The sequence below is a fragment of the Medicago sativa genome, chromosome 5 (assembly GCF_051527215.1).
Source record: "Medicago sativa cultivar Bolivia chromosome 5, Bolivia_mono, whole genome shotgun sequence".
In the NCBI taxonomy this organism is placed as follows: domain Eukaryota; kingdom Viridiplantae; phylum Streptophyta; class Magnoliopsida; order Fabales; family Fabaceae; genus Medicago; species Medicago sativa.
The window spans coordinates 63,020,700-63,032,291 of NC_140753.1; the positions used below are offsets into that span (position 1 = coordinate 63,020,700).

Genomic DNA, 11,592 nt, shown 5'->3' on the forward strand with positions numbered 1-11,592 from the left:
GCCTTCCCGGAAGTTGGAATCCTATAGGCATTGAGGAGGAAAAAATCTATTCTGGTAGGTATACTGGTAGAAATTTCATAATATAATATAATATAATAATTCAGACATTTGTTAGTTACAACCCCTTCATTTGGCTACCCCTTTTTTCATGCTTACACCTTTCTAACTCAAAATACTCTTGGCATAAAGTGCTTGAAGAATAGAATTTGCTTAAACGTACTTAAATTGAGTTTATATAAACCAAGTTTATGTAAACACATTTGAACTGTGTAAATGTTCTTCAACTGAGCTTTAGTAAAATCTAAGTTTATGAAAAGGTAAAATTACAGTTTCTCGTCATTTAACTTAATTTCAGTTAACAATTGGTTGTTTATCTTTTTTTTTTCATTTCAATTTTGTCCTTTATGTATATTATTGCCTCTTAATCTTCAAAAATATATGTCTACAAATGAATATTAAATTTGAAGTTGGAAGATCCATATGCAAATGGACCAAAATGACAAAATTGAAATGGAAAAAAAAAATATAAAGGACCAAATTGTTATTTAAAATTAAGTTAAGGGACTAAAAGTGTAATTTTGTCTTTATGAAAATGTACTTGAATTGAGTTTGAGTAAAATCTAGTAACTTAGAATGTACATGTGTTACATGAATTAAGTTTATCTAGATGTACTTGAAGTCTTGAACCGAGTTTACCTAAACGTACTTGAAATAAGTTTCTGCAAATCTACTTAAAATGAGTTTTGAGTATGATCTAGATTCTCAACATAAAAACAACAAAAAAACTATAAATACCATGAGTGAAGATCCAATTTAATCTTTCATAATTTTCTCACGAATCAATTTACTCTTTGATATTTTCATAGTGATTTATCTGGTATAAAAATACTAGAAACTACAATATTTTATTTTTGTTAAAGACTAAATCAACCTCAGAAAAATTTGTGAATGACCAACTAAAAAATTATTCAATAGACTTATCTTTGATATTTTTATACTGATTTATCTGGTATAAAAATACTAGAAACTACAATATTTTATTTTTGTAAAAGACTAAATCAACCTCATAAACATTTGTGAATGACCAACTAAAAAATTATTCAATAGACTTATCTTTGATATTTTTATACTGATTTATCTGGTATAAAATTACTAGAAACTACAATATTTTATTTTTGTAAAAGACTAAATCAACCTCAGAAAAATTTGTGAAAGACCAACTAAAAAATTATTCAATAAACTTAGAGAGCGTGTAACTAACAAATAATTAAAAAAAATAAAAATAAAATAGGAGTATATATTTATAGTTATGAATGAAACGGTGCGTTTGGAATGGTCACGTGAAATCCAATCTAGGGTTTAAAATAGGTTTCTCAGAGGAAAAAACAAACACATTCTCAACGCTTTCTTTTCTATACTTTCCCGTGCATACGAATTTTTTGGTACCTTTCTCTCTAATCACTCAAATCAAGGTAACAATTTTCTAAATTCATTATCTTTTTCATCATTCCAATCAATAATTCGCTTCAAACAACAACTAAGCACATTCGAATTCTCGCCAATTTCCATTAATTCTTTGTTAATTTTGAAATTAGGGTTAGGTTAAGAAATGCGGAGGAACAGTCCAGGTTACTACAGTCCTCCACGGAGAGGATACGGTGGAAGGGGTGGTGGTGGAGGTGGTGGTGGCAGGAGAGGATACGGTGGTGGTGGTGGAGGTGGAGGTGGAGGTAGACGCCGGGAAAGCAACAATGGGAGTCTTTTGGTGAGGAACATTCCTTTGGATTGTAGACCTGAGGAGCTGAGAGCGCCGTTCGAGCGATTTGGACCGGTTCGTGATGTTTACATACCGAAGGATTATTACTCTGGGTGAGCTAAGTTTTGTGATCTACTCTGCGTAATTATTCGTAATTATTGTTTGTGTCTTGCTGTGTTGTTTGTTAAGTTTGTGTTTTTCAGATTTGTGGGTTTGATTTGACAGGTTGATTGTTGGGTTTGGGTGGTCTGTTCTGTCATGTCCCCTTGTTTTCTTAAATTTACGATTTTGGTTCCCTATTTTATTTTTCATGAATTTGATTCTTGCGAATTATTTTTTGGGATTTTGGTTTCTGAATTGTTTTATTGTACTTTTGGGCGCTGTTTGGATTAACAGCTGATTTGCAACTTAAAGCACAAGTGCTTATGTATAAGATATTTCTATAGCAGAACATAAAATAAAGTTAAATTGTTTTCGTAAAATTTATAAGCTATTTTCATAAGATATCTTGGAGGACTTATGAAAATAAGCTGAAAACAGTTTTTGAACAATGTCATAAGCTGAAAACAACTTATTCCAATAGACAAGCTCATATAAGCCAATCCAAACAGGCACTTGGTCTCTTAGTATTGTTGTTTTTCCAAACTTTTGGTCCCCAAAAATCGTCATGTGGGGAGACCAAATTAGGCAGAAATGAAATTTAAGGACCAAAATTGTGAATTTGAAAATAGATGGAACCAAAATGTAATTTTTTTTGGTTTATAAGGTTTAAACTTTTGCATTATGAATTAATTTTGACTGGTTTGTCAGGGGGTATGTTGGTTTGAAATTGAAGTTAAAACAAGCCCAAGCCCCACATTTGAAGAGAACTACTCACTCTTTAACTTGTTGGTTTCCAAGTGTGTTAATGTCATACCAAGATAGAGAATCTATATAATTACGCAACTCAATGAATACAAGTTTCATGCAAGTTGGTTGGTTGTCCTATTGAAGACTTTGTGAGGAGGTTTTTTTTATTTTGTGGTTGTGGGAAGCTTTGAATTCAAGTGATTATAAATACAACAAGAATGTTGAAGAATTTTTCAAGTCACTTTACTACTTGAATGTAAAGATAAGGCCCAGTCACAACTAAGCTTTGGATTTTAGCGGCTTTAGTAATCAGCGTCCACTACTGTGTACATGTCTCAAGAGAGCCATTAATAGGTTGTCTAAAGAAAGCTATACTATGTAATGTGATTTGAGGTGGTTACTGTGGTATGCGAAGTCTGCCTAATCAGCATTTTCTGCAGTCTTTCTCTGCCAATATTTTTGTAGCAGTGTTAGAATGAAGCTCTGTTTTTTCCCGTACAGACAACCTCGAGGCTTTGCATTCGTGCAGTTTGTGGATGCATATGAGGCCTCTGAGGCGCAGTACCATATGGACAGACAAATTTTTGCTGGAAGGGAAATATCTGTTGTTGTGGCTGCAGAGACAAGAAAAAGGCCAGAGGAGATGCGTCATAGGACTAGTAGGTCCAGGTATGTCTTTGATTTCTCTGCTTTGTCTACTCTTATGTAGAAGATTACAAATCTGTAGTATATCTTACTTTGTCGCATTTAAAGATCGCCCACCAAAAAAAATATCTCTTTATATGTATTTGCATGATTTTTGTATTTTACAGAGGACCAGGGGGCTATGGAGGGCAAAGGTCTTCCTACCACGGTAATATTACTTTTTTCAAATTGTATTAACTTCTTGGAATCTATACTGAGCAGACCTAATGCTATTTATGGCTGAAGCATTTTTTAGATGCTAGATATGAAATTTGTTCCACCTGCACATGTGATGCATATTGTTGTTGTTCTTCCACCACATTAGAATTTGTCCTTTTTGCGTGAATTTGACAATAGAATGATAGTGTGTGACATGTGTGCTTTATCTGAATGAATTGATAATCGTTTCTTTGTTGCCTCAAGAAATTTATTAGTTGTCTTTAAAAAGTTTTGCTGCTTTTTCCTGATACTGAACCTAAATATGTTCTTCCAGAGTCTTGACCATGGCTTATTCTAGTTGGAATTAGAATTGTGGCTTATTTAAGCCTATTTTGTATTTATCCTGATGTGAAGAAACAATGATATATATATTTTTCTTTCTATAATGTCATATCCATGTATTTCATGAGTAGTAAATAGTTATGTTGTACTCTATTCAGACTGCGCCCCCTTGACCTTTGTTGTCTTAGTATTGATGCTCCAGAGATTTATTGTCAGGATTGCCGCTCCGATACTAAACTTTTATGTGTCTAAAAGTTATTTAACTAATTGATTTTAGCTAGCCTACTGAAAACCATACTAGATATATAAGGATTGGAAGACTGATTTTTGTTGGAACGGTAGGTGTTCATTGGGGACTGCCAATTTTTAAGCTTCTTTACTAAGAGTATGCATAGGTGCCATGCTTTTTCATATTTCTTGTTTAAGTCATTAGGCTAGTTTTAGGCATAAAGGAAGGGAAGTTGGGGGTACTCAGAACTATAATAAAAGTAGGAATGGTATGTTGAATGTTAAATACAGAAGTCAACACTAATCTTTATTTATATTAATCTATTAGAGTATTACTCTACTAGACTCTTAATCCTAGTGAAATATGTAAAAAAAAAAAAAAATCATGAAAGTAAGAGAATATGGAAAACTAATTTTAAGATAAAAGATAAGATGATTTGGACATATTTTACAGTAGATTCATCATTCATGGTGTGGTGAGGTATTTTTCAGATGCTATGACAGTTCTTCCACCCATTCCTCAACTTTCGTCGACCACGTTTAGTCTTTTGATGTGCTAAATTGGTCGTACTTTATAGTTATACAATTTTTCATTCATCTTGCTAAATGTTTTCATATATATGAAGCATTGCTCATATTGAATCTTAGTTCTTAGGTTGGCCAAATGTGATATGGCATTGCTCTGCATTTCTTATAAATACTTACAATTTTATAATCATGTCAAATCCATCAGGGCGTTCTCGATCTCGCTCAATTTCCAGATCAAGATCACCTCCTTATCACTCTGGTTCTAGAAACCGCTATCGCTCAAGGCAAGTTTCTTCAAATAACTTCCTTTTATATGTTAACTGAATCACGAAGTCATGGTTTTGAATTGATATATGACAGGTCCAGGTCCTTCTCGCCTGCCCCAAGAAGGCAAGGTGACTACTCTGTTTCTCCTAGAAGGCATGCAGAACGCCCTAGATCACCTAGAAGTCCTCCTAGAAGTCCTCCTGTGGAGCGCGATGGAGATCATAAACGCAGGTCGTATTCTCCTCCAGGTTATGGCAATGATGTTGATCAGAATCAAAGCAATGGATATGCCGAGTGAGTCCATCTATTTTCTGTTTATCTTCTTTACTTGAATGTGCTAGGTTCCCCTCTCCTGCGCTGTATGTTTATACTTTGTTCTGTATAAAGGAAATCTGTGTACAAATCTGAGGCGGATAGAGGCCAGTGGAAGTCATCAAGATCACCCCCAGGATCTAGATCTAGATCAAGATCTGTTGATTTGTCACCTAGACGTGGCAGATGAGGTAAAGTGTTCAATGTTAAAAAGTATATTTATTAGGATATCAGTTCCTCTGTTTAGAATCTATTTTGATGGTTTTTTTTCATGCAGGTTGCACTGCAGGTTTATTGGCAATGCGCATTTGGGCTTATGTACAATTTCCTCTATTTATCAGGACATTTACTATCTTCTATTTATCAGGACATTTACTAAAACATGTAGACTGCTTAAAAGTTTCAAAATGTTATGATGGTTGGTTGTATAATCTTTAAACTTGGTACCTGTGTGGGGCTTTTTGGACTTTGAACTTGTGTAATACCTATGTAACTGATGAATTGTTGAGGATTTTAAGCTTTTATTTTTCTTCTGTCAAACACCCTTCGAGAATGATTTCAACATAACTGCTGCAGTTGTATGAGACCGTCAATGACTGTGTCCTTGTTTGGTAACTAACATAGTACTAGGTTTGTTAAAATGGTGATTTTTGCATAAGCTACAGTGTTGGGCTGTATGTTTCAGGTGTGATTGATACCTTCATCCTGTCTAAAAGAATATATAATGCTAGCATGTGTTACAATCACCATTTTAGCATGGGCAAGTGGTTAATTTGAAGTAAAAAAAATAAAAAATAGAATATGCAATGAAGTTTCAACCGCTCAACGGAACCAAGTCTAGCAACCAATGAATGTTCTAAATGAAACAATCATGTTGGACTACGAACTTATTGCTGTAATTAAATTGGAGTTGCTCAACTCTTGATTGTTATGTCATCAGATGTGGTATCAAGTTTAACAATCATAGCAGCTCATGCTTTCATTGATGTGGTAACTATAGGAACTCAAGTTTTACAAAATACGTCCATACCAATCAGAAATTATATCTGATATAATATGTAGCCTATATAAAAGTCTTGTGACTGCTAGTTAGACTTTATTCGAGTGAGATACTCTGTAAACATTTGTTCTAAATTTGTGTTTTAAGGTCATAAATTTTGTTTTAGGAATGTAAACTTGAGAATATTGCATTTCTGTGTGATAAAAAACTAGTAATTTATTTTAGTTTTTTAAAAATTTGGTTTTCTCACACAACTTGTCACTTTCACCTTATTCTTTTTTTTCTTTTGTTTTAGATACTTTCTAAAACATAATTGTTGGAAGCATTTTAATGATAAAAATGTCACCAAAGATATACGGGGTTTTGAGGAAGAGATTTGGGTTAATGTAACCACTAAATTACTTCCATTTTCTTCTCAAAAAGGAAAATCAGAAATGTTCCAAGGTTCCCTTAATTTTGTTATTTAGTAAAGCTCAATGTTTCTTGCAATAATCGGAAAACTCAAATGTAGCAAGCAAGTGATTATTGTACTAGTCAGGATCAGAAAATGGAAAACGCGTAATAACATTGATTGATGACTTTCCATTTCTTACGTGGCTAACTAACAACTAGTATTTCTTTATTATTTGTTGGATACTTTCAGTTTCACATTCTTTGCCTTTGAAGGTGGCTTTGTCTTTGTCAAATCTTCTACTAGTTACACACGTTTTTGTCATATTATGGGTTGCTGATGTATATTGACTTTCACTTTTCTTCCTTCTATACTAACCAAACCAAAGAAACTTCTATTTCATTTCATCTCCACCTTTGAGAGAGAAGTTTGAAGAGAGAGACTAGAGAGAGATTTGAAGAGAGTGTGAGAGAGATGACAATTGGGTTCATGGAAGTGCTTTTGGTGAAAGCAAAGGGTCTTCAAGAAACCGATATCTTTGGTAAATAACAGTTATTTTCCCTTTCTAATTTTATTATTGTTTGCATGCAATGTTTTTCCTCAGATTTAAAGCATTTTTTCTTATTCTAAAATATGCTGTTTTATTTTTCCTCTTGGTTTATCTTCTGATCTGACCTCTCAGATTTACATGCAAATGAAAATGTTATTTTTATCATTTTTTTTATAATTATGTTTTCTTTGTTAATAGCTCGCATGGATCCGTATGTTCTCTTACAATACAAGAGGCAAGAGCACAAGAGCAGTGTAGTTCATGGTTAGTTCTTTTCCTCATTCTCTCTCAAAATTCAGTTGTCTTGTGTTTAATCAATTGACATGTGTTTGTACTGTGAAGCAAATACATCATACACGATATTGACACTGACACGTAGACATCAATAATAATTTAAGAAAATGAAACTGATTGAATGTAATCACAAACATTAGTGTTGTGTCAGTGTTCGACATCGGCACATGGGTAACGAAATACACTTTCAATGAAATGTTGAAGGCAGACGAAGTGAATGGTGGAGTATTTCAAATCTCATGCCATTGATTGTCATTATTTCATAGATTAAATTTTGTAAGTGGTTAGATTTGCTTAAGAGTTGTGTTAATTGAACATCCATATATGTGACAACTTTTGTGACAACCAAAATTTTACAAAGGAAATGAGGTAGTGGCACAAAAACCAAAGCAATAGAGAGAGAAAGTAAAAAGATAATGTGAGTATGAGAGAGAAAGTTGTCACAAAAGTTCTAAAAAATGGTTGTTCAAATATCATTTCTCATTTGCTTATGTAGTTCATGGTTCAACGGTGGAACCACTAGTTAAATTGGTTCAAGATAGTAAGTTAATCTTCCCTGACGGGTACATGGATTAGTATAATGATTTGACATACACTTGTACTCAGATTTTCCTGTTGTGATATTGAAAGAGTGAAAGTGAAATAGGAAGAGATTTGTTAGGTTTAATCTAGGGGGATGCTTATGTAATCTATTCCTTCTGCCTTTTTTTTTTTTTCTTTTTGATTTCTTGTGGAGAGGGGGGTAATAAAGCAAATTGGATAAATGAATTGAACATTTTGTGGTTAGAAGCTTAGAGCTGAAGAATCTGACACTATAAAACAAAAGGGTTACCCCAGTTGTCACACATGGATAAATCCACACATTTCAGTATGAAGTGGCATGTTCATGGAATGAGACAATTTTCATTCAGCCCCTCTCCCATGTGTATTCTGCTTTTTTAAGGAAATGGGAATGGCAAAGTAGAAGTTTTTCCTTATGAAGCACTGACAAAAACACCGAACACTAGTTACTCTCATCATACACACTTAGTAATATTTGAGAAAATCGAAGAGATTGAATGTAATCACATACGTCGGTGTCGTATTAGTGTCTGACAGACTGGTGCTACATAGATTTTCCTTTCTTCTTCCTTTTCCAACTGCTCCACAATATGTAATTTGAAGGATCAAAGTCACATACATGCAATGGATCAGTAAAAATAAATGTCTGCTTAAGTGCTAGTATCTTTATCAACAGTGGATATCACTAGAGCCATAAAGAAATTCAAATGCTAATAAAACCTTAGATAAAATTTCACTACAATATAGTTTTTTTTATTTATTTGCTTAACTGGTGTATTGAATGATGCAGAGGGGGGTAGCAGGCCAGTATGGAATGAGAAATTTGTATTCAGAGTGGAATACCCTGGATCAGGTGACCAATACAAGCTCAATCTTAAAATCATGGACAAGGATGTTTTTTCTTCCGATGATTTTGTTGGTCAGGCCGTGTAAGACTTCAATTGCTTCATAAACTAATTGCATCAGTCATGAATAATGATTAGTTTCTCCGATTAACCAATTCAAAAATGCAGTTTCATTCAGTGTTGCTAAATAACGGCTATAGTAGCAGTATTGCATAATGAAATTTGAACAAATTGCTATTGTCCAGCTATACGCTTGTTGAATAGCAGCTATAGCACTGTTGCAGTGTTGCATAGCAGAATTTGAGCAAACAGCTATTTTTTGTGATCTGCTATTGGCTACACTGCATCTATGAATAAGGATGACAAAAAAACCCTAAATGAGTAGGACATTACACCAGAGTCATGATTCATTAAAATTAGATCGTAAGTGCTTTTTTATTTCTTGATCTGATAATTGATAAAGGGTATTTTTTTTCCGTGTCCAGAATCTATGTAAAGGATTTATTGGCAGAAGGAGCAGAGAATGGATCAGCTGAGCTTCGTCCTCGCAAGTATAGTGTGGTTCGAGCCGACAATTCTTATTGCGGTGAACTCGAAGTTGGTATAACTTACACTCGAAAGGTAAACATTTTGAAACTAATAGCTTGAAAGTGCTCAAATTACTTGTTATGCAAACCATTGTAAAAAATGTGACTTTTGAGATCACAGATGAAAAAAGCCCTATTTATGATTTTACAATTATAAATTTGAAATTAACCTAGTCAATATGTAGTGTATGATCATGTTATGATATGTATGCATTCACGGTGGGGGCGCATGTTTGGCTGCTGCTACAATTTGTAGCTTCCTAATTTTCATTGTCCATTACATTGGAACGTGAAAGAAATAATGCTAACGCCAAACCAAACTTATGTTTAGTATTTTCTCTAATGTTCTTGGAATTCATCACAGGAAAATGAATATACTGACGATGACATTGGAGGATGGAGGGATAGTGAATATTAGTTCATTGTGCAGTGCAGCAGATGTAGGATTTGGAATGGAAGTTGAAGACAAGTATTTTCATTAACATTTGAATGTGCGTAGAATTTCAAATCTCTTCTAATGTTGGTTATGTGTTGTAAGCACTTGCAACTAATTGAGATTGTTGTTTATGAGTTTCATCTTACAATTTGTAATCACTCAATGAGTTAATCATATGAGCATTAACTGGAATTTTGATATTTGACTATAACCTGAAACTATCATTTTCTGATTGGAGTTTATGTAAATATTTGTTTGGTACAATATAATGGTAAACTGTGGAATCATCTATGTAATGGTTAAATATTCTCTCAGTAATTTATATTCTTGGACCAACTTGAAACTTTGGAATCATCTATTTACTTATGATCAATTTTGCACATGTTTTTCTTTCAATTAGAAAATTACATCTTCAAAATATTTACATACTTTCTTAGCTCATTTATATTATTAATATGAGGGATACAGTCTCACAAAATAAAACTATGAACTTTCAGAAAACGTTTTATTTTTATTTGTTTATTTTCATTTGTAACAAAATAAGTTTCATTTTATTTGTGGTATGCTCCTCCTCAAGATTTCATATTCGACTCACCCCGGTGTCAAGTTGGTGGGCTAGTTTAGCTTTAAAAAAATCATTTTATTTTCTTGTGTATAGTTTTTTCGATAGAAAAATGATCAAAACTACACATTTTAGGATAAAAATTCTGTTGTTTCTTGATTTGTCGACGGCTAGAACTGACGGCTGCTGGAGTATGAAGTGGTTTGCGATTGTTTTCCGTTAGAGCGAGAGTGATGTATTTGCAAAAACACCACAACGTTTAAGTTAGTGAGGTTTCAAGAGGTTTTATTGGACCTCATTGGTGGTTTGAAGGCTAACTTAGACAATTGCTCTTTCGGCACTTAATAAAAGCCAAACAGTAATTAAATGTCGTTTGACACACTTTTTAAATCGATCACCTTAACTGATCTAGAAAGTACCGAAAAACCGTTAATGTTCGGTGAGTGCATGAGAGTGATCGTTAGTGTCTAAAGATCAATTGTCTTTGATTTATGCAACTCATTGGGTCTTTGTCTCTAGGATTATGTCAAAGTCTCATTGGATCCGACCCGGTCCAATCTATAACATTTTTCTTATGTTAGTATTTAAACACAAGAAATAAAATAAAATTCCCTACAAACAAAGTGTTTAATGAATAATGATGGTGAGCCGAGAATCCAAAACAATTTTACACACATAATCAATCAAAACATTTAGAATTGACACATCAATTAATGTTTTTAATTAATATGGCAATTTTGATTGTTTTGATTGATCGTGCGGACAAAGTTGATTTAGACCGTCGATCCACAATCATTAAACACTTTATTTTATTTCTTTTTTTTTTATAGGGAATTTTATTTTATTTCTTGTTTTTAATTTTTTAATTACTAACATAAATAATGTTTTAGATTGGACCAAGTCGGACCCAGTGAGACTTTGACATAATCATAGAGTCAGAGACCCACCACTATTAAACTCTAAAATAAAAAGACTATGGATTTATTAATTAACAACAATAATACAAAGTATTCCATCAAACCCGTAGTTGAGCTTTTGTTGTCTCTTAAACCGGATAAAATCATTTACATTGTAATTTACATAAATTATTTTAGGATATAATTAATATGCATATCAAGTTTTTCTAAGAGTTGTTCTGCATTTTATTAAAATTTTGGGGTTAAATATATTTTTGTCCTTATAAATATACTAACTTTTCTTTTAATCCCTTCAAAAAAATTCTTGAACTTTTATTCTCTCAA

The 11,592-nt window shown here is 33.0% G+C and overlaps 2 protein-coding genes across 3 annotated transcripts; both read left to right on the forward strand.

Annotated features, from left to right (window-relative positions):
- The first annotated feature begins 1,391 nt into the window (after nucleotides 1-1,391).
- On the forward strand, nucleotides 1,392-5,665 carry SCL30 (SC35-like splicing factor 30). Of its 2 annotated transcripts, none has more exons than XM_085708974.1 (8): nucleotides 1,392-1,472; nucleotides 1,596-1,869; nucleotides 3,107-3,274; nucleotides 3,418-3,458; nucleotides 4,752-4,830; nucleotides 4,907-5,107; nucleotides 5,201-5,316; nucleotides 5,403-5,665. In XM_085708974.1, exons 2-7 carry the CDS (start codon nucleotides 1,610-1,612, stop codon nucleotides 5,313-5,315), a joined length of 864 nt encoding a protein of 287 aa, XP_085565100.1. In that variant the 5' UTR covers nucleotides 1,392-1,472; nucleotides 1,596-1,609; the 3' UTR covers nucleotide 5,316; nucleotides 5,403-5,665. The 2 variants fall into 2 exon arrangements, with proteins under 2 accessions (XP_085565100.1, XP_085565101.1); XM_085708975.1 differs by having other exon boundaries at nucleotides 5,415-5,665.
- An 831-nt stretch (nucleotides 5,666-6,496) lies between these two features.
- On the forward strand, nucleotides 6,497-10,132 carry LOC146923894 (Calcium-dependent lipid-binding (CaLB domain) family protein). Its single transcript, XM_085708980.1, has 5 exons — nucleotides 6,497-7,057; nucleotides 7,265-7,330; nucleotides 8,712-8,850; nucleotides 9,252-9,387; nucleotides 9,718-10,132. The coding sequence occupies exons 1-5, from the start codon at nucleotides 6,991-6,993 to the stop codon at nucleotides 9,769-9,771; spliced, it is 462 nt and encodes a 153-aa protein (XP_085565106.1). The 5' UTR covers nucleotides 6,497-6,990; the 3' UTR covers nucleotides 9,772-10,132.
- Nucleotides 10,133-11,592: the final 1,460 nt, after the last annotated feature.